Source organism: Herpailurus yagouaroundi, unplaced genomic scaffold, assembly GCF_014898765.1.
Source record: "Herpailurus yagouaroundi ecotype Mexico unplaced genomic scaffold, PumYag 77, whole genome shotgun sequence".
Classification (NCBI taxonomy): domain Eukaryota; kingdom Metazoa; phylum Chordata; class Mammalia; order Carnivora; family Felidae; genus Herpailurus; species Herpailurus yagouaroundi.
In genome coordinates this window covers 93,925,837-93,947,200 of record NW_024412388.1, presented here as the reverse complement: position 1 = coordinate 93,947,200, position 21,364 = coordinate 93,925,837, and the positions used below count along the sequence as shown (strand labels likewise).

At 59.9% G+C, this 21,364-nt stretch overlaps 1 protein-coding gene across 7 annotated transcripts in view; it reads right to left on the bottom strand.

Moving 5' to 3' along the window:
- Positions 1-19,110, bottom strand: part of CELSR2 (cadherin EGF LAG seven-pass G-type receptor 2) — a 27,003-nt gene extending 7,893 nt beyond the window's left edge. For all 7 annotated transcript variants that reach the window (XR_005788830.1, XR_005788828.1, XR_005788829.1 and 4 more), the window contains exons 1-23: positions 15,636-19,110; positions 10,647-11,294; positions 8,342-8,564; positions 7,812-7,927; positions 7,547-7,635; positions 7,006-7,163; positions 6,549-6,712; positions 6,270-6,395; positions 5,739-5,905; positions 5,171-5,458; positions 4,913-5,087; positions 4,537-4,678; positions 4,258-4,378; positions 3,675-3,858; positions 3,397-3,498; positions 2,664-2,758; positions 2,239-2,448; positions 1,572-1,755; positions 1,343-1,471; positions 1,076-1,256; positions 748-915; positions 523-649; positions 208-408 (exon numbers count right to left, since the gene is read on the bottom strand). Coding sequence is in view for 4 of the 7 variants with exons in the window: in XM_040471205.1 (XP_040327139.1) it covers positions 208-408; positions 523-649; positions 748-915; positions 1,076-1,256; positions 1,343-1,471; positions 1,572-1,755; positions 2,239-2,448; positions 2,664-2,758; positions 3,397-3,498; positions 3,675-3,858; positions 4,258-4,378; positions 4,537-4,678; positions 4,913-5,087; positions 5,171-5,458; positions 5,739-5,905; positions 6,270-6,395; positions 6,549-6,712; positions 7,006-7,163; positions 7,547-7,635; positions 7,812-7,927; positions 8,342-8,564; positions 10,647-11,294; positions 15,636-18,984 (7,347 nt within the window). In the remaining 3 variants the exon portion in view is untranslated. The remainder of the gene's footprint in view (positions 1-207; positions 409-522; positions 650-747; positions 916-1,075; positions 1,257-1,342; positions 1,472-1,571; positions 1,756-2,238; positions 2,449-2,663; positions 2,759-3,396; positions 3,499-3,674; positions 3,859-4,257; positions 4,379-4,536; positions 4,679-4,912; positions 5,088-5,170; positions 5,459-5,738; positions 5,906-6,269; positions 6,396-6,548; positions 6,713-7,005; positions 7,164-7,546; positions 7,636-7,811; positions 7,928-8,341; positions 8,565-10,646; positions 11,295-15,635) is intronic.
- Between the last annotated feature and the right edge of the window lie 2,254 nt (positions 19,111-21,364).

The following is a 21,364-nucleotide window of genomic DNA, read 5'->3' as shown; positions in this document are numbered from 1 at the left end:
CGGGGAGGCTGGTGGGGGAGGCGGCAGAGGGGGGCGCGGTAGGGGAAGGTGAGGGGGAGCTGGAGAAGAGGAAACCATGGGCTGGGTGCTGGGCTGGGCTCTGAGTTCTTGCTGCAGAAGCAGAGACTGGGGAGCTGGGGAGGACTATAGGAAGTTTCATAGGACTAGAAGTTGTGGACGGTCTCTGGGTGAGGGGAGAAATCTTACAGGGAGGTCAGCCTGGTTGATTCCTAGGAGGAAGACCAGCTGGGCCAGGCCCAGAGCAGCAGTCAGGTTCCGTCGGATGCCATGCTGGTTGGAGCGTAGGGCACGCAGGATAGTGAGGAAGAGGAAGGCGAGCAGTAGGGCAGCCAAGGTGACCCCTAGGGCCACATATGTCAGTGTCTTCAGCGGCAGGATCTCTCCATTCTGCAGAGCAGGTGGCAAGAGGCCAGGAGAATTAGGAAGGGCAGGGCCTAAGAATCCAGCCCAGTGCCCTGGGCTCCCACCCCTAGCTCCTCGTCTGCCCCCTGGGGGTCCAACCTCTCTCCGGGACACATCCATGAGCACGGCGAAGCTCGTCATGTGGTTGCACTGGCAGCTGACGTGGCTCTCGTTGCGGAAGACGACCTCACAGCCTCGGGCTGACCAGCCACCTGTGCCACTGACTCTGCACGAGGGAGGCAGGGGCAGGGGACCAGGAGTGTAAGGCACCCAGGGGCTTGGCTCTCCGCACAAAGCCTTGGGGGAAGGGCAGTTTAGGCTCACAGGATGGAATGGTTCCAGAAGACACAGATGGGCTTGGTGCGCTCCTCCGTCTCCAGCAGCCGGAACTGCACCGTGACTGGCTTGTCCAGGGCACGGGGCAGAAGTTCCTCATCGTCATGGACGCTGATACTCACCACCGGCGTGTTGATGACAGGGCGTTTGGGGACTCTGATGAAGAACAGGCAGGTACACAGTCACTATGGCAGTCCCGTGGCTGAGGGAACACCCATCATCAGTTGGACATGCCCCGACCCCTGGCCTCTCTGTGCCTCAGCACTCACCGGCCCAACCTGCATCCCACCCACCCCTTGTCTCCTCAGCTGCTCACCTCAGGCTGCGCTTGTCCGGGTCATAGTTATGGGGCAGCAGCCCGGCCAGGGTGCGGTAGATGATGACGCTGGCCACAGCCTCACCCTGGCTCAGCTCTGGGTGCCGCCGCTGACGCCGAGCCAGCTCCTCTGGCTCCTGGGTCTCTCCAGGGCCCGCGGGCCTGACCACGGTGGGTGTTTCTAGGACCGGGACACTGTCCACTCAGCTGGGCCCCGCACAGATGCCCCAGCCTGGCCCCTGACCCACCCTCTGGCTCCCCACTGACCTCTGAAGACAGAATCAGGCAGAATGACCGTCGTCTCCAGGTCAGGGGGCCGCTCCCCCCGCAGCGCCTCATAGCGAGGCAGCTTGGCCCCAGCGAAGTTCCCCTTGTCCAGGCGAACTACAGAGATGACTAGGGAGAAGGGCCACAGGTCAGACCCTGGGTCAGGCCCCCAGCACAGCCACCTTGGCCAGGGCCTCTTTCCACAGCCCCTTCCCTGACCCAGCCTCACCGATGTTGGGCGTGACGATAGTGAAGGGGCTCAGGTAGGTGTGCCGCATGTTCTGAGCCAGGGCACTGGCATAGGCCTCGTAGTGCTGAAGCAGCCAGGCCGTGCCACCCTCCGTCTGCTGGATCAGCTCCCAGTGACGCTTGTTGGCCGCGTCCAGGAGGGCGCTGCCCACCCGCAGCAGATTCTGGGGTAGGCATGGTCACAGTGGGCTGCAGCCCTATTCCTTCTCATCCCCACCACCGGGCCCCACTTGTGCCTCGACCAGCCCTGGCTACCCACGCCAACCATGCCACTCCTTCAAACCTTCCCTCCTCATTCTGGAACTAGGAGCTTCCCAAGCCCTGTGTCTGGACCCACACACATGGCTAGATGCTGATTCCTCCCCAGCCTGGCAAGGTGGGCAAGGCCTCTGCTCCGAGGAACCTGGTCAGGCCAGGCCCCAATACAAACGTTAGTTTCTGTTAGCACCTTACTAGAAAAAGAGCTGGAAGGAGATGCTCTAAATTCCATGGCTCGAGGGACCTCCCGGAGGCTTCATGCCAACTGGGAAGTCCCCAAAGGCAGGGATGGAGAGTGTTCCCCATTCAGCCCTCAGGTTGCCCCAGAAACGGGCTCACTCACCATGACCCCCATCTAACCAGCCAGCCCTGCCCCATCCAAGCCCCACCTCGGTGAAGTGCACATCCTGCGTGGCAGACAGCCCAAAGCCCCGCTGGGCACTCTCATGGGCCAGCAGCCGTGTGGCCAGCTGGTAGGCCACCTTGACATCACTGCCAAAGTAGCCAGCCGTGTGCTGTGTGGCATTGCGCAGAAGCAGAGCCAGCCGCTGGGAGCGTCCCGAGTCCAGACCTGATTCATTCCGCTGTAGCCGCTCAGCCTAGGATGGAGCCGGACAGGACAGGGATGGCGGGAGGTCAGCACAGGAGGATAGCAGTGAGGTCCCCAGAGGGCAGGACTGGAACTCTGGAGTAAAAGGGCCTCAGGAAAAGGGAGAAATGGCCACTCCCAGTGGGGGGGACCCTGGGGGCTGGAATTCCAAAAGCCCTTTTCTCAAAGCTAGCAGCAGTGAGGGGAGAGAGGAGGTTCACTTACAAAGCCTTTCAGCTCTGAGAAGGTGACTGATGTGCAGTTGAAAAGGTTTGGGGGGAGCCACCCCCTGTGTTCATCACAGTGGCGCACGGCAGTCCCTGGGGGAAGGAAGCCCAGATGGCAGGCCTCAGGACAGACACAGGATGCTTCCCGGACCTGCCACAGTTCCCGGGTGCCAGAACCCCATGGGCCAGAGACAGGAGACAAGCAAACAAGGGCCCTGCCCTCCTGCAGCCCAGATGAGAAGAGTAAGAAACCCCTGCAAGATGGGCCCAAACAAGGATGCAGGAGCACAGGGCACACACTCTCCTCAAGCCCCTAGACATTGCTGTCCCTCTGCACCTTGTGCTCTCTGCCACTCTCTGCTTATGAACTCTGTTCATCATCTCAGTCCAAGGACCAGGACTGGGGCTGGGTCCCCTGGAACAGCACCCAACAGCCCCTATTCCCCAGACTGCCTTTCTAGTGGCATAATTCCTGTTCCAGGCGGTGAGTTGAGGATGGGAAGGAACCCTGTGTGATTCATCTTTGAATCTCTATACCCGTCACTGTGGCTGCACACGGCAGGTGTTTCAGCATTTTTGTTAAGAATTCAGGATGTAGGTGCCCTTCATCCCGACAACCCTGGGAGCAGAGCAACAGTGTGGGACATGGAGTCTCCAGGACCTGGAGACCAGAGAGAAGTCCCGGGATCTGCAGCCAGTCCTAGTGATGACAGGCCAAGTCCAGCACCTACCAAAGGAGCCTTTGGGGCAGGGAGCAGCAGCAGGCAGTCCGAAGCGGGTACGGGGCCACCAGATCCCAGCCTCGATGGCCCGTGGGCAGCTGTCGTAATTCACTGCAAGGAAACGCACAGGGTCACCCAGGAGTAGCTGTCCCCCTGCAGCTCTGCTCAGGCTCCCAGCCCGCCCTCAGCAGCCTCAGGACTGCAACCAGCCCCTGCTCCTGGCATCCCTGGGACATCGGGACCTGGCACACAGCAGGAGAGCCACCGACCCAGCATGGGAGCCCCACCTTCACAGCCATTGGTGGTGACCTCAGCAAAAGGGTTGTCACAGCGGTCACACTGGCGCCCAATGACGCCTGGCTTGCATGGACACTGGCCGTCCTCGGGGTCACAGACGCGGGACAAAGAGCCCGTGGGGTAGCAGTCACAGAGGAGGCAAGTGGGGCTGCCAGGGGGCCGGTAGTGGTTCTCCTGAGAGGGGGGACAGAGGATGCGGGTCACTGGCTCAGGCTCTCTCTCCTGGATGCTCATGGATCCTTTCAGCTGTGGCCCCTCTGGAGGGAGGCTCGCTGACTTCAGGTCCCCCCAGGAATGGTATTCAAAATATTTAACTGGTAACAATTTGCGGTTTAGCCCGTCAGTGAGACGCCAACCAGTCAGAACTGGTTGCAAACAACCAGTGAGGCCAGCCTAGAGTTCACTGGTAGAGTATCCATCCTGGGTCCCCCACACCCCAGACACATCAGAGCACGGGGCCACTTGTCCACCCGGTCAGAGCAAGGGCACACAGCCCTGAGCTCTCTCTGCAGTAAGGCCTTCTCCACTTAAGGGCCCAGGAGGCCACTGTGGAGGCCAGGTGGGGGCTGTCACCTTGCAGTGGCACTCGCCGCTTGTCTTGTTGCAGTCTGGGTCGAAGCCTTTGCTGACATCACAGTTGCACGGGCCGCACGTGGGGTGTCCCCACCAGCCTCGGGGGCAAGGCTGGTCAATCCTGCAGAGAGGAGCCCAGGCGGACATGAGCTCCCTCTGCCATCCTTGTCTGGTGCAGCCTTGTGTGGCCCTTCTGACTGTGGCTGTGGCTCACCCAGGTTCATGGTGCTCTGAGGGACACCCCAGAGACAGGCAACGGTCATGCCCTGGTCCACTTACCTGGTTTCACAATATGGCCCAAGGTAATTTGGGGGACACTCGCAGGTGTAGCCGTGGGGGGCACTGGGCTTTCGGATACACACGGACTGATGCTCACATGGGTTCAGGTCACACACGTTAGTACAGTTGTCGCCATAGTAACCTGGGACCATAAGGATGAGAGAGACTCAAAGCCCACCCTCCCCTGGCACTTTCTTCAAACCTGCCTTCATCCACCACCTTCCAGTCTGAGAATCATACCAGCTGGCTATGGCTTTGCAGTGCAGGAGACAAGGCTCAGAGAGGTCATATGACCCACCTCAGGTCACACAGCAGAGCTGAAATGAGACCCTGAGTACCCACCAACCTGCTCCATTTCCCTGGATCCCTAGCATACCTGGATCACAGCTACAGGAATAGCTGTCCCAGTCATCACTGCAATAACTGTTGGCAGGACACGGATTCGAGTCACAGGGGTCCGGCAGGCTACAGCCTGGCTCCACATTGATGCTTTCCCCACGGCCAGGATCCAGACTGCTAACCCCCTCGGGCGTCTCGCTTACCCTCACACCCTGGGAGGGACGGAAGCAGTATTGGCCCTCCGTGGAGCAGGCCTCCAGGTGGTGAGGACTGGGAGGCAGGGGAGGAGGCTCACCTGCAGACAGCCCCGGAAGCCGCGGGCCACCCCACCGGCTGGCCCAGGCACTCCCCCAACTGTAATGTTGCTCAGGTGCAGCCCATGCAGCCGGGGGCCCAGGTTGCCCTCTGCCCGCTGCTGCCCGTAGTCAAGGGACAGGATGGCATGGCCAGGGCCCCCACTGGCTCCCAGCGCCAGCTGTGCACGGTGCCAGTCGCCGTCATTGGCCCGGCCTGGCTCCAGCTGGAGAGACGAGGCCTGGAGCCCTGTGCCCTCCACACTCAGCACCACATGGCCTTCCCTCAGCTGGCAGCAGGAGAAAAGAAAAGAGGGTCAGCAGACTGCCTTAATCATCTCTTCTAGCCCACTGCCGTCCTTCCTGGACCACCAAACCCATCCTACTGCCCAGCTGAGGCCAGAGAAGAAAAGGTGTTTTTTCCCTTGGGGCCAATAGATGGCAGCAGTGATCCAACAAACAGCTCTAGCGGCCTCTTCCTTGGGGACAAGAATAGACCCCGCCCAGCCATCTCTGACCAGCCCCCTGGAGGCTACAGCAGCCCTGGTCACTACCCCCTCCCTGCATCACCTGCAGGGTGATAGTGCTGCGCCCCCTGGTGACAGCCTGCAGCAGGACACCGTTGGCCTGGCGCGTGCGGAACATGAGGCTGAGGTGCCAGGGCTGGGAGATGGGCAGCGAGAGGCCGTGCCAGGCCACCAGGCTGCTGCCCAGGAAGCGCTGCGGGTTGGCCATTTCTGAGGAGGCAGATAAAGGCAGATTCTGAGGGGTGGAGCAGCCAAGTGCCCCAGGGGGTATGATGCTCAGAGGTGGTGGCTCTGTTGGAGGCAGGGCACTGCCCCTCCTAGTGCCCACTCCCCTCGTTGGCCCCACCCTCCAGAGCATTTACCTGTCCTGCGCCTACCCCATGCTGTGCCCAGGCCTGCCTCTGACTGGGCCCTTTGTCTCCAGTCCTACCCTCTCAGGGCTCTGCCCAGACACGCTTTTCCACCTACAGCCCAGCCTGGCTGGGCCCTGCCCAGCGCCTGCCCCGACCCTGCCAGTGTTCCCAGCATTGCTGACAGCTCTCAGGCCTCAGCCTCTGCTGGCTGCCCCTCCTACCCTGGGCACAGCTCTTGCCCCCGAAGCCCAGAGGGCACTCGCAGCTGAACGCGTCCCATTGGTTCACACAGGTGCCCCCATTGTTGCAACTATTGCTGTCACACACGTTCTTCTTGGCAGGGCAGCCTAGACGGGAGAGAAAGGGGCTCGGGTCGGGGCTCCAGACAGAAAACCTGTAGCCGGAGGGGCCTCTGAAACCCCCAACATGTCCCCATACCAGGCCCAGCCCTCCTTTCTGCACTGGGTTCCTGGCCTTGCCCCTGCCCCGGGTCCCCGTACCAGGCACGGTGCCGTTGTTGGCGATGAAGTCAGCCATGTCTACGTGCCGGCTGTCCACTTGCAGGTTCCTCATGCAGCCCACAAAGTGCCGCGTGCGGACAGGGAAGCTCTCGGGCAGGTCAGGTACCCCACCCAGCAGCAGGGGCCCTGTCAGATCCAGAGACCTGGGGGAGCAGAAATGATGGCAACGTGAGGCAAAACGGGGGAGCTTCTGGCTCTTCCTTCTCTCCTCTCCCTGCCACCAGGCCAGAGGCGGGAAGGGCCCAGGCAGGAGCCCAAGGGGCCCTGGAGGAAGCACAGAGAAAGCGGGGCATCCCAACCTGGAGCCACTCTCATCTCACACCCACCATCCCCCCTGCACCCCCCAGACCGCTCCATGAGACCCTGCCCTAATCAACCTTCCCTCCCTGCCTGGCCCCACACTGCACCCCATCCCTCAGCCCTCTCCCCTGCTCACTTTTTGCTGCCACCCTGGGTACCCTGGGCAGCACAGGAGTAGTTGCCCAGGACAGCTCCAAAACGCAGGGCCACTCCTGTGTCACAGCCATCCACGGTCACCACAGCCACCTTCTGTTCAGATGGACCCTGCGGGAGCCCTGTCTGACCTAACAGTGGCTGGACAGGGAAGGGGAGAGAAGAGAAACAGTTCAAGAAGCCCACTAGGTTCACGGGCCAGGCACAAAGGCACCAGCACATGCTGACACCGCTCTGTACACACATATATACAGGTGTGCACACGTGTGTTCACGTGACATATGTGCTCGACTGCATTCCTCAATGTCTGCTGGAGTGTGTGCCTGTCTAACAGGACAGGGGACATCTGGTACTGCCGGGTGGAAGGGAGACACCCTGGCAAAGTGGCAAGTTCCCACCCCCTTCCCCCCCTTCCATCAGAAGTGTCACCCATTACCAGCCCCCCTGGATGAAGCACCACCTAGATCTGAGCACCTAAGCCAAGGACAGAACCCTCCAGCTCTTTGACCCCCTCCCACACTCACCTTATTGTAGTACTTCAGCTGGACTGTGTGCCACTGTCCGTCACTGACCCCTCCGGGCACGAATGGAGACACAGTGGTGGTCGACTCCCCTGGGGAAAGGACCCAGGTGAGCTGGGACGTCAGATGAGGGCTGGGAATGGGGAGGGTGTGCTCACAGTTGGGACTGGGCCCAGGTTGGGCTGGGAGGGCGTGTGGCTTGGGGTCAGGGGCCACGACACATAGGGCCTTTGGGAGACGGGCAAGGACATGGGGCAACCGGGATCACCTGCAGAGAAGGTGAGCTGGACCTGCTCCTGGATCACCTCGAGGGCCACAAAGTCATGCTTCTCGTTAAAACGTCCGTTGTATAACAGCAGCCCATCGCGCTCCTTGGTGGCAAACCTGAGCAGGAGGTGGAGATGGGGGCAGGGAGCGGGGCACCAGCCTAACCCCAGCCACCTAACTAGCCCCTCCCTGATCCTACTCAGGACACTCCAGAGGGCTGACACTTGGCTAAGGTTATGGGCTGTGGAGCTGGAACGTGGAAGATGAGCCCAAACCAGAACTAAAACCAGAACCCTGACCTCCTGACTCCCCACCCTCAAAAGTGGGGTAGGAAGAGTGATAAGTGGACCCTGGCGGGTGAGGAACGTCTGCTGGCAGAGCGCACAAGCAACTCTCAAGTGCAGAGCTGGCTCTGCCAACAACCTGCTCCAAGCACTTTCGCTGCCTGACCTCTTGCCTTGCGTGCAGAATGGGAGACACCCCAGGCTCCCGCCACACGCCCTCCCCCCAGCTCAGGGCCCAGCCACTCACGAGAGGGCCAGGGTGAAGTGGAAGCGCTGGCGCAGGCCACGGAAGGTGATGAAGGAGCGGGCGGGGAAGCTGCGCGTGGTCACCTGGCAGTAGGGCTTCTCGAAGTCTCCAGATGGGCAGTCGCACTTGAAGCCACCCACCAGCAGGTTCACGCAGGTGCCTCCGTTCTTGCAGACACCTGGGGTGCAACGGCCTGAGCGGGCACTCACCTCGCAGTGCTCACCTGGGCAAGGGGAAAGCCAGGGCGGATATCAAGTGCCTGAGACGGTAGAGTAACTGGGACGGCTCCTCACCCAGCGATACCTCCCATAACACTCCCAAATTCTCCCAAGCATCTGCACCTCCTTTCATGTGCCCACCTTCTCTGAGATCTAGGAAACCGGGGTGTTGGTGTCTGGCCCACCGTGCCATTCTCACCACCATCCCATTATACTGCTCCCCTGCGAGTTCCTTGAAGCTCCCAGGCCTTTCTGTACTCCTTTTGGGGCTCAAGTGCACAGGCCTGCCGGGGTCTCTGGTCATAAGGCCCAGGTCCTAGTTAGCCTTTGGTGTCCTGGCTTCCAAGCAAGCTTGGGGGTGTTCTGTTCCCACAGGGGTGGATGTGCATGGAGGAAAGAGCCTGCAGGACAACACCAGGGCTGGTGCCAAACCCCCTTCCTCCCACCCTCCCACTGGTGCTTTTGTCTCTGCCAGGCGCCAAGATCAGTTTCCCTCTCTGGGGAAGAGACCAGGCTTCCACTTCGGTTGTCAGAGTTATGGGTGGGGGGTGAGGGGTGGGGGAAGCTGGAGACTCCCAGGAATGGGGCAGAGAACTCCCGCCCTGAGTCCTGGGGCCCAGAAGGAGGCCCTCTGTGCACTTGGGAGATGCTGACAGATTGAGGAACTGAGCCCTGGGAGCAGACCAGGATTTCAGTGGAGGAACTGAAAATTCCAACAACATCAGATGGGAAAATCCACCCCTTTCTCTCCCTCCCTATTCCCAGATTCTAGAGATAGGTTCTCAGCTCCTGTGCCTAGTGACTGGCTCTTGTTTCCATGGAAACTGTTGTTCGCCTACTCTAAGCCCCCCTCCCCATCCTCCTGGACAAAGACTCCCCTCCCATCCCCCAAGCCCTCCCCTCCCCTCCACCCCCACCCACAGCAGACTGAGAGGAGTCAAGTCTGGCAAGTTCTGGGCAGGAAGATGCAGCAGAAAGGCGGTGGGGTCTGCCCGCCAACGCTGGCAGAGCCAGTGGGCATGGCTGTGGAGGAGAGAGAGTAGGCCTAACCTATCTGGGAAGGAAGGGCCCAGGGAGGAGAGAAGGGGGTGTCCTGAGGAGAAACAGGAGCCTGCAGGGCGGGGTCAGGAGCACAAAGCAGAGGCCGGGGAGGGGATGTGTAAAAACCCAGGTCACAGGCCAACTGGGAGGCCTGACCCTTTTCCCAGCACCTGCGCAGGGGTGGAGCTATTCTGCTCAGGGTCACAAAGGTACACAGACCTTCTGAAACAACCCTACCCCGCACCCAAACCCCTCCAGTTTTTTCTATGCCTTCTTCTCAACGCCTGGGAAGAAAAGTATGGGCTGCAGCCCAAAAAGGTAACTCACTCAGTGGTGGGGAGACCAGATTCCAGGCCCAGCCTCAGGTCTAGTCAAGCTGTGAGGTGAGACTCAGAACAAGTCGCCTGAGTCCAGTGGTCTCTTAAATCACAGCCAACACCTTCCAAGGGCTGGCTCTTTACATGTATTAAGTTAATTACATTAATCCTTACAACCACGCTGTGAGGTAAATCAATTTATCATCTCCATTTAAAAATACCGAGACAGGGGCGCCTGGGTGGCGCAGTCGGTTAAGCGTCCGACTTCAGCCAGGTCACGATCTCGCGGTCCGTGAGTTCATGCTCTGTCTCTCTCTGTCCCAAAAATAAATAAACGTTGAAAAAAAAAATTAAAAAAAATAAAAAATAAAAAAAAATAAAAATACCGAGACACAGAGAGGTTAAGTAACTTGCCCGAGGTCACACAACTACTACTAGTAGCAAAGCTGGAATATAAACCCTAGCCGGCTGCCTCTAGAGCAGGCGCTGACCTCACTTACTACGCTGCCTGGGATGGGGGTGGGGAGTGCTGGGAGAAGGTGGGCTCCCCCCTCCTCCCTCCCCAGTAGGTCGCTGTAGAGGAGCAAGTGGGATCTGCAGATGGCCAGTGTAACCTGTGCCTGCCTTATTCTGGAAAAGAACGAGGCAGCCCCGGTCCTTAGCCTGATCTGTGCTTGCACTGAAGTGTTAGCCCTCCAGAATACCTCCCCCCGACCCCCTCCAGCTCACCCGTGTAGCCGTCGCGACAGAGGCAGGTGTAGCCGCCCTCTCGGCTGCGGCAGCGCCCATGGGGGCCGCAGGGCCGCGAGTAGCAGAGGTCCACCTCGGTCTCACAGTAGTCGCCCGTGAAGCCGGGTGGGCAGCGGCAGCGCAGCCCCCCAACGGGATGGATGGGCCGGAAGAGCACCGAGGAGGAGGCGATGAAGGGCGCGGAGGAGTCAAAGCGCAGCACCGACACGCAGCGCATGTAATTCTCGCAGGGCTCGCGCAGGCAGATGTTGTCGTCGAAGGGCAGCACGCGCTGCGCCGAGATGGCCGTGAGCAGACTGCGGTTCAGGTACAGACGCTCCTGCAGGTCCTCGGAGGGCAGGAAGGGCGGCCCGCCCCCCGGCCCAGGCGGCTGGCCCACCGACAGGCTCACATTGAGGATGTGGCCACCGGGGGCGTCGGTGTCCCGCTGCACGTTGAAGACCACCACGTGGTCTGGGGGTGTGGCCAGCGTGGCGGCCACCGCCTGGATGAAGAGACCCAGTAGGGGGGACAGGAAGCGCTCTGGCGACATGTCCTCCAGGCGCAGTGTGATGCTGTGCGTGAGCATTTCGTCCGTGATGATGGTGACACGCAGTGCGCACTGGGCAGTAACACTGTGCACGCCGTCTGCGGATAAGTAACATGGGTCAGGACCTGGCACAGGGCTGGCAGGGCAGGGGTGCCAAGCCGGAGACCTAGCCTTGGGCAGGAGCACCCCAAGAAGGGAGCAGGAGCCGAAATCCAGCCCACACGCTACTGAATTGCCCAGTTGCCACAGTGGCAAAAAGTGCCTAAGAGACTACATGTAGGGAAGTCACACCTTGCTGGATCGGCCCCCACCCACACTTAAGGTGATTCCATTTTTCACAAGTTCTCTTTGCATACTTTACAAAAACCCTGCACTGTGAAGAACGGCATGTCTTTTAATGTTTGTGCACCTTTCCCTGTCCAAGCCATGACTCTTACTCTCTTACACCAAATTCGGGACTTCCCTGCACAAGAACCCAATTTTGCCTATTTCTTACCTTTCTACAGGGCCCAGAGCACCATGAGATACCCACAAAAATGATCATCCTACCCCCTCAGCCTCTATACCTCGACACTACCATAACCCTGACCCTGGCTGTGCTCCCTCCTCCTGCACCGAGGCGGAGTGAGGGGTGAACTGGGTCAGTGGGCCACCCAGTCCCCCTCCCACTGAGCCCCATGGCTGCTTGGGCGCAGGCCTGCTATCCCCATAGCAACGCCCCACACAAAGCATTCTTCCCGCCCAACTCTCTGGGCTGCTGAAGATAGCCTGGGGAGGCCTCACCCCAGGAAATCCAGCTGAGCCACCTTTCCAGGGGCTGCACCACCCATTGCCCTGATGCTGTGAGAGATGGGGGTGGGGGGCAGAGATGGAAGGGCCTGGGCAGCTCTCCAACCTGAAACCCCAGAGAAGCCCCACTAGGCTGATCTCCCCTCCGGCCTTGGGCCTCTAGCTATTCATCGCCCGCTTGGCTCACTGCATTGCACCCAGATGCTTGCTACACCTGCAGGCCACACACTCACTTATAAACAGCTAGGTGCTAACACACTCTCGTGTCTCACTCCACCCACACTCTAAGCCCAGAAATACCATGCACACCTGAATGCACATATACGTGACATTGGATTTTATTTAGTTCGAAAATGAAAGCTGGAGGCCAGTGGGGAGGAGGAAATGGCTTGGCAGGGCTGTAAAGGGTATTCATTTTTTAAATTTACTACAATGTCCTACACATAGTAGGTGTTCGGTAAATGCTAAGATGCTGATGTCTCCATAGTGAGGAAATGATCTTTTAAACAGCAGGAGGGGCCCTGAGTTGATATTAAGAAGGAACCCCTAGTGGGAACAGGGCAGAAGATGGTGTTTCTGGGGTGGGATTAGGGGAGGGACCTGGGAATAGATTCTGCTTCTCTGCCGTACCTATGGGAGGTGGCTAACTACACCAGGCAGCTCAGCTCAGCCAGGGAAGGCTGAAGGCAGACACCCATCTCAGCCATGGCTTTGGTCCACCCACCTGCCCTCCAGCCTCATCGCAGAGACTGCCAAAGCCTGCCTGCTCTCACCAGCAAGCTTGCCTGTCATTCCCCACTTCTGCTCCTCCTACTCTCGTCTAGAGCTACCGAACACGCTGTGCCTTCCCACCTGGCCTACCCACAGTCCTCCTACTATTCTAACCTGCCCCAAGCTCACCTACTCCAGGAGGCCTGCCCAGATTTATGACCTCAGGCTCTACTTTTCTCCCTCTTTCAGACCACCCTGCACTGAGGTGGGGAGCTGGCACAGGGCTCTCAGGCACTTGGCGCCTCTGCCCAGTGATTCCTTGATGGGATAGTCCTTCCAGGCAGAAAGCTGCCGAAGAGTCCACACAGAGCCCCTAACTGATTAGGGAGCGGAGGGGGCAGTCAAAGCCAGTGAGCAAGAGAAACCTCACCACCACTCAGCCCCGGGAACAAGCACTCCTCCCTGTGTCTCCCCACTGCCGTCCCAGGCCCCGCCCATGCCCCTCACCCAATGTGTCTCTGTTGCTTCCCATCTGGTCTACCATCTGTGACCACCTGCCCCCTCTTCTGTTGTCCCTCATCCCCAGCAGTCAACCTACTGCTCAGTCCTTCCTCTTTGTTCCTCTCCCTTGCCTTGACCTAGGTCACCCCTCAGGTGTCAAGGCAGGGTGGGAACAGGGGTCCCAGGTCCCAGACTGTGGCAGAATCAGACTCCAAACCTGTCTTCCCCTGGCAGATGTGCCAGTGGAAGCGGTAGGCCTGGAGGGGGAGTGGGTGGGGGTCTGCCGCTCTGGGAGCTGACCAGACCATGCACAAGAGTTCCTGTGTGTTCCAGCAGAGTAAGAAAGAGGCAGGGAGAATTGGGGCCTCAGAAGAGCCATCCAGCCCAAGCTGGGGCAGCTTCAGCCACAGGGACAAGAGGCAGGGAAGTCAGAGGGGCATGCACGTGGAGACCAAACAGGGGAAAACAAAGACCCAGAAAAAGAGCCAGCAATGGAGAAAGTGGGAAAGGAGGAGAGAGCTACACAGGAGATCAGGAGAGGGCAATGAAGTGGGGCAGAGCAGGAGGGCCCCGTGGGCAGGGGCGGGTAAGAAAGAGAGACAAAGAACAAGAGAAGGAAAACAAAGGGGCAGTGGGAGTCAGTTCCCCCTCACCCCAGCCTCCCTTAACTTTGGGGTTGCCGTGGTGACTGCCTCCAAGGGTCAGGGCTTAAGGGACATGGTGGGGCCAGGCCTGGAGGGCCAGCCTGAGGCCTTCCCTTCTGTTCTCAGGGAGCTGTGGTCAGGGGTTCTGTCCAGGTGGGAGCCTGAAGGCTGGGTGGGGCCTCCTCAGTGTCCTGCCATACTCGCCTAGGACAGGCTGTGGGGAGGACAAGAAGCAGAGGCCCTTCTTTTCCATCCCTCCCCACAGCTTGCTTCTCCCAGCAGAAAAGGGTACAGGATACAGGAGCTCGAGCCCTTCACTTCCTCCTCCTGGAGGGAAACTGAAGCTTCAAGAGGCACAGAGCCTTGTCCATGACCTCTAAAATCTCTTATCCCCTGGCTCCTGTGGCCACCTAAGGGAGTAGCGCAGGGGAGGCATCTGTCCAGGAAGGACCCAGAGCAGGGAGGGGGCTGACCACACCCTGCATCTCACAGGTCTTTCATTGCCCTCTAGGCCCAGACTCCCTGAGGTGGCAATAGAGGGGTGCCAGACTCTTTTCTTCTCCTCCCTTATGTGTCTGGAATGGGGTATCCTGGGCCATCCATCCCTAGGGTGTCTCTAACAAGGGGCCCTCATGGGGGTGCCAGTTGTTCCCAGGCTTGGGGAAAGGACTCGGCAACCTGGGGCTGGCCCCCTCCCTGCCACTGCCAATCACTCCTCATAGCTGACAGAGAAGACAGAATGCCGCCCCCCTCCCCCCAACTCTCCTCCCCCAACCCTCTGTCCAGGGAGTCTGCAGGCTGAGCGCTTGGCCAAGCAGCAGGAATGCCTAGCCTGGGTCCTGGCCAGGCTCCCACGCCCCAGGACTCTGTTCTCTCCCCACCGGAGCAGGGGGCTCTACCCTCAAAGACCACCAGTCCCCTCGCTCATCCTGGTCCCCATACCCCATTCCTTGAGTCCAGGCTGGTCACAGACAGCAAGGAAGGCCTAGCATCCTAAGAAGAGCCCACGGGGTGGCAAGGCGGCCCAGGAGGCCTCAGCCTGGCCCTGGCTTCACCGCAGCCCCTCCCCCAAGCTGGACCCCGAACCATGGCCTCTGACAGTGGGGTCTGTTTGGACAGAGACAATGAGCTCTGGCTTCACTTCCTGCGGGAGCTCTGAAGGGGTAGCCAGGCCAGGCTCTTTCTGCCTGGAGGGAAAAGAATGCACTAGACAAAGTCCCCCTCAGCCAGTCTGGGGCTCAGCCGGGAGCCAAAAGGGGCCAGAAGAGGCCCGACAGCAGGGTCCTGACCCCTCGGCGGCAACCCTGTGCCCCACAGCCCTCTGCTCTGTCAGAAGGCTGTTATGAGATCACAAGAATACCCTGCCGGGCGTGAAGGGGTGCTGAGGGGACCGGCTCACCTCCCTGCCCCACACACAACACAGTCCTCTCTACCCCTCCCCCAGCTCTCCTGGCCCCCCAGTCCTCCACGTGCCTTTTTTCTTTTCTTTTCTTTTTTTTTCTTACAATTCTTGGCAGCCATAGCCAGGGCAGCCTCGCCACACTTGCCCTGCCACGTCACAGGGTGGTAGGCAGGGGGCAGCCAACCGAAGCAGCCCAGCCCAGCCTGGGGTGGCAGGCGGGGCCTGCACCAGCTGCCAGGATTCCCAGGGCTCCTTCCCAAGCTGCTTCTCACCCCTCAACCTCTGTGCCAGCCTCTGGGCAGAGAGGTGAGTCCAAGGCTTCTCCCTGGACGGCTGCCCAGGGCCTCCTCCAATGGCCGCCCCCACCTGACACCACCTGGGCCCTTCCTTACCTGACACTAGCACGCTCATGATGGCCTCCAGAGGCCGGTTGTTGTCCAATGCCCGGCTCAGCCTCAGTTCGCCTGTGGAGGCATTGAGCAGGACGAGGCTGAGTTCATTCCCCCGCTCAAAGCTGTAAGTCAGGCTGTCTGAGATGTCAGGGTCATGGGCAGGCACACGGCCGATGGCACCCCCAGGGAAACTGCTTGAGCGGTTGGTGACATAGTTGTTGAAAAGGATCTCAAAGTTGCCCAGCACTGGTGGGTTGTCGTTGCGGTCAAGCAGGCGGACGTGGACAGTAGCCCGGCTCACCAGGGGAGCCGACGTGGCCTGGATGACCAGGATGTATTCAGGCCGGTCTTCATAGTCCAAATCCACCAGAGCGGTCAACTCCCCAGAGAAGATGTCCAGTTGGAAGACCTCAGGGATGTTGCCCTCCACTATCTGGTACATGATCTGGGCATTGGTGCCTTCGTCAGGGTCAGTGGCTGTGACCCGGGCCACGGCCAACCCGATGGGGCTGTTCTCTTCCACAAACACGTCAAACTCGTCCTGCTCAAAGACGGGTGGATTGTCGTTCACATCCAACACAGTGACCGTCACTTCCATAGGCGTGCGGGCGGGAGGCATCCCCTTGTCCACTGCATATGCCCGCAAAATGTACTGGGCCACATTCTCACGATCCAGCCTCCGAAGCGTTCTCACGATGCCTGATGTGGACTCTACGATAAAGTCACCATCTCCATCATCACCCCCTTGGAAGGTGTAGAAGACCCTGCCATTAAGGCCAGAGTCACGGTCAGTGGCCGAGATCTGCAGCACACTGGTGAAGGGGGGCACATCCTCATAGACGCTGCCCTGGTAGGAGTCACGAAGGAACTGAGGGGCATTGTCATTCACATCATTCACCAGTATCTCCAGGTAAGTTGTGTCAGACTTCTGGGGAATGCCATTGTCCCGGGCGGTGATGGCCAGGGTATAGGACACTTGATCCTCGTAGTCCAGCTCAGCCTGGGTGGTGACAGCCCCTGTATCTGCATCAATGCGGAACTGAGGGATGCTGTCCTCCATAAAGTAGGTGATGCGGGCATTCTCACCTGTGTCCTCGTCCGTGGCACTGATCAGCACCACCGTGGTGCCTGCTGGCCGGTCCTCATTAACATTCACCGTATAGTGGGAGCTCTGAAAGACGGGACGGTGAGTGTTGGCATCAGTGACGTTCACTACCACCTGTGCCGTGTCCTGCCGTGTGCCGTCAGAGGCAGTGACAGCTAGCACATATTGCCGCTCAAGTTTGTAGTCCAATGGCAGCGCGAGCGACACCAGCCCACCACCACTCTGGCTGGTGATGGAAAAGCGGTTACGGGTGTTGCCACTGGTGATCTGGTAGGTGATGACGCTGTGGGCATCACGGTCCACAGCCGACACTGTCACCACACTGGTGCCCACAGCTGCATCCTCATTGAGTCTCACCGTGTACTCTGGTTGGGTAAAGGTGGGGTTGTTGTCGTTGACATCCAGGATGGTCACACTGACACTAGCTGAGGCAGTGAGCACTGGGGTGCCATGGTCTCGGGCTTCTACCCCAAAGCTATAGAAATCAACCTCTTCCCGGTCCAGCTCAGCTGCCACAGAGATCCAGCCTGTGCCATTGTTGATGGCAAAGGGAAAGTCATGCCCAACCCCGGCAAGGCGGTATTCCAGGCGGGCATTGTCACCAGCGTCAGCGTCAATGGCCTGGACATGGAGGACCAGGTAGCCTAAAGGGACACTCTCCAGCACAGTAGCCTGGAAAGGGGTGCTAACAAAGATGGGGGCATTGTCATTAATATCCAGGACTTGCACTGTCACCAGGCCAGAGACGTTGGAGAGCGGGGGGCGGCCACCATCCTGTGCTCTAACCCGTAGGGTATACTCCTTGGTTGTCTCATAGTCAAGAGGGCTCACCACATCCAGAGCTCCAGTCTGGGCATCCAGGTAAAACTGTCCCCGAGCGTTGCCACTCATGATGCTGTAATGCACCAAGGCATTACTGCCCTTGTCTCGATCTGAGGCTGTGACCCGGAGTACCGGGGCCCCTGGGGTCACATCCTCACGCACCTGGACCACGTAGCGCTTCTCACTGAACTGAGGGGCATTGTCATTGTCATCCTCCACAGATAGGAACACAGCAGCTGTGGCACTCCGTGGACCGGGGTCCCGACCCTGGTCACTTGCCTCCACTGTCAATTGGTAGGATTCTACTTCTTCCCTATCCACAGGGCCACGAGTTCGAATCACCCCAGAGCGAGGGTCAATCTCAAAGACTTCAGAGGGGCTGCCACCGGGGCCCTCCAGTAGGCGGTACAGAATATTGGCATTGGGAGGGGCGTCACCATCTGTGGCTCTGACCGTGAGCACCTCATAGCCAACCTCCAGGTTCTCCCTGAGGCTCTCCTTGTACTCCTGCTGCTCAAAAACAGGGTCATGATCATTGGTGTCAGTCACCAAGATGGTAAGTGTGGCCAGGGCACTGCGTCGGGGCATGCCATGATCCTGTGCCGTGACCCTGAAGACATGGGTGCTCTTGGTCTCACGATCTAGCTCCTCGGCTGTAGTTACAGCCCCCGTGATCGGGTCCAGAGAAAAGAAATGTTTGGAGCGGCTATCAAAGAGGGCATCCATGGTGTACTCAAGCCGGCCTGCCTCACCCTCATCTGGGTCAATGGCCCGCAGGGATGCCACAGGGGTACCAGCTGGCTGGTTCTCAGGCACTGTGGCCTGGTAGCTGGGGGGCTGGAACTGGGGGGCTGTATTCACATTCCTTTTCCGACGCCCGCCCATGGACTCTTCTGCTGACCTTTCCCCTGCCCTGAGCCCCGGGGTCTGCACCAGCTTGCAGGACTGGCATCTCAGCCGTGGGGCCTTTAAGCACGGGTGTTCCTGGGGCAGGGTGAGCTTGCCCTGGGGGGAAACGTGGCCTCCAATGCCCAGGAGACGACAGCTCCATGGGCAGCCTTCAGGCGCTGGCGGCAGGGGGATGTGGGCTCCGGATTCTGGACACCAGACCCTCAGACCGTCGTGGTGGGGCACCAGGTGGCCAGTCAGCTCCGTCCCTGCATCCCTGCAGCGGCTGGTGTAGAGCCAGAGGTTGGAGGCTGAGGCTGGACAGAGCCAGCCTACGGGGGCGCAGGCCCCTGAGGAGCCACGTCCCCCGGGCCCCAGGGAACGACAGGGCCCCACTTGGTCTCCCAGCAGTGGCGGCAGTAGCAGCAGCAGCAGCAACAGCAGCAGCAGCGGCGGCGGCGGCGGCGGCGGCGGCGGCGGCGGCGGCGGCGGCAGTAGCGTTGGAAGGGGGGCGCGGGCTGCCCGGCTCTGCATCTCTCCCTGCTCCCGGCCGGCCGGGTCAACGGCGGCGGCGGCTCCTCCTCCGGCTCCAGCCGGCCCCGCCGCGCCTCATGCCCAGGCCGGGGCGCCAGTCCCCGGGGGCCACTCGTGCGCCCCTCGGGCCTGCGCTTTGCTGCCTCGGCGGGGCCCGGCGCTGAGCTCTCCGACGCACCCGGGCTCGCACCGCTCCCCGATCCCGGCCCGCGCCCGGGTCACCCCGACCACCGCTGGCTGGCGCCGCGCCTCCACTTGCGCGCCCGGCTCTCGCCACCTGCGCCCGCGGGCCCCGCGCGACCCTGGCCCTGCCGACTTCCCGAGTCTCGAGGTGCCCCTTTCGCCCCCGCGGGATCGCCCACCTGAGCCCGCGGAGCTACGCACCCGGACCCCGGCCGTCCTCGACTGCCCCGCGCCACTCGCTCGCGCCCCGCGTCCCCGCCGAGGCTGTTGCTGTCTCTGCGGCCAAGGGCCCAGCCCCACCACGATCCCTCGCCTACCCGGCGGGCGGGCGAGCTCTGCAGAGCGGCGGCGGCAGCCGCGGCGGCGGCGGCTCATTACCATAGACCTGCTCGCGCCGCCGCCGCCTTAAAGCGGCAACGCCAGCCGCACCGAAGGAGGTGGGCCCCACCCGGCGCCCTCCTACGCACCGACGTCCTAGGATTCCCGCTGGCCAGACCTCCATTCCCAATCCCTTCCCAGGCCTGCCCCTGGGCCGGGGCCAGATCCCTACCACAAATTAGAGAAGAATTAACAATCAGAAGCCAGACAGAGAATGAGAATAACGGTGTTTGTGCCCTAAGTATGCTTACAGGTTTTCAAAAATATTTTGAAGGGCTCTCGGAGACCAAGGGCCCACCTCACACCAGTCACCATGGTCGGCTGCTGATAAGAGCCCTCGGGTCCTGGGTCAGGCTGAGCTAAAAGGGGCCTGCTCAACAGTATAAAGCCTCCCCCATATTCCAGAGTGACACCCCACCTCCCTGGAACACAGAGTCCTGAGACTCCCATCCCCACCCCTCATCCAAGTTGTGGTCTAATTAGGATGCCCCTTGGGGTCCAGTTGCTGGGCTTGGACACCCCTGGACTTTGTAGGGAGCGGTAAGCTGGGACTGCCAAAGCCAAAGCCAGTCGGTATAAACACACTAATATCACCAGCTTCTGAGGCCCAGAAGGGCTGAAATTTTTACCGGGTCACAAGGTTGGTTGGGGATGGAGCCAAGCGTTAGGACCCAGGCTTCCTAGATCCTAGACCAGTGGATTTCACTGCCCCATAGGGCCTCCTGTCTGGAGAGATGACCTTTTGCCCCCCTCCCTCCTTCCCCATCAATGTCCAGCTCTGTTCCCCTCCTTCCACCCACAGCTTTGTGATGAACAAACAGCCGTGCCTGGTGCACAGTGTAGGCCTACAGACTGAACCTTGCACTTGAAAGGGGTGTGTAGGATTCCAGGAGCTCTGGAGGTGGCCCAGGCATGGAAACTGGGCCATGAAGAAAAGCCAGGCAGGGCTGGTGGAGGGTGATCTGGAAGGAGCTTCCCTGTCTCACCTCCCAATCAGAGACGCCTATTCAGGGACAATAGGGCCAACTGCAGAGACTGCAAGGGGCCTGGCCAGGCAGTATGAGGGCTGGCCTGGGGAGGAGCGTAGGGCTTTAGTCTCAGTCCCACCACCGTCTGGTTACGTGACCTTGGTCAAATTCCTGTACCTCAATTTCCATTTTGTAAAATGAGAGGATTGAATAAGGTACCTATATAAGGTTTCCACAAGTTAAATTAGCAGTAGAATCCCTTTTTCAAATGAAATTGAAGTAGAAGTCCAAAATATTAAACAGATAAAAGTAGTGTTCCTGGAATGAAGTGCAGGTTTGGGCTCTGCCCTATCCCCACCCCTCGGCCCATCAATACATCCCTGGGCCACCTTGTGGGGCTTGTGCTCTGGAGGAACCTAGTTTGAAAAGCAATGAACCAGATGCTCCCTTCCAACGCTTCGTTCTGGTCACAGTAGAGGGAAACATGAATCCCCTCTCAGGGACCTGGGGCCCAGGGTCACAGTGTGACCATACAGTGATGCCTAGGGTGAGCTGATATATCACTTTCTCCTCAGGGGAAAGGAAAGGAGATGGGCCTTGGGGACAGCAAGAGGGATTAGGGTTAGGCTACATTTCTGGTAGTGGCGGTGGAAAGGATGGGGAGAAGGAAGTGGGAGGAGGACACGTGGCTCCTGGGAATGCTCTCGCCTGGATTGAAGATGAGCTTTCTTCCTCTGGGCAAGGCCAAAGGCAGCTCCAGAAGCAGAGGGATGGCTTAAGCGGCCTCTGCAGGGCTCTGCCTCTCTGGACTTGCTTTGACTCTGGTTTGGGAGGATCTGGGGCTGCGTGGG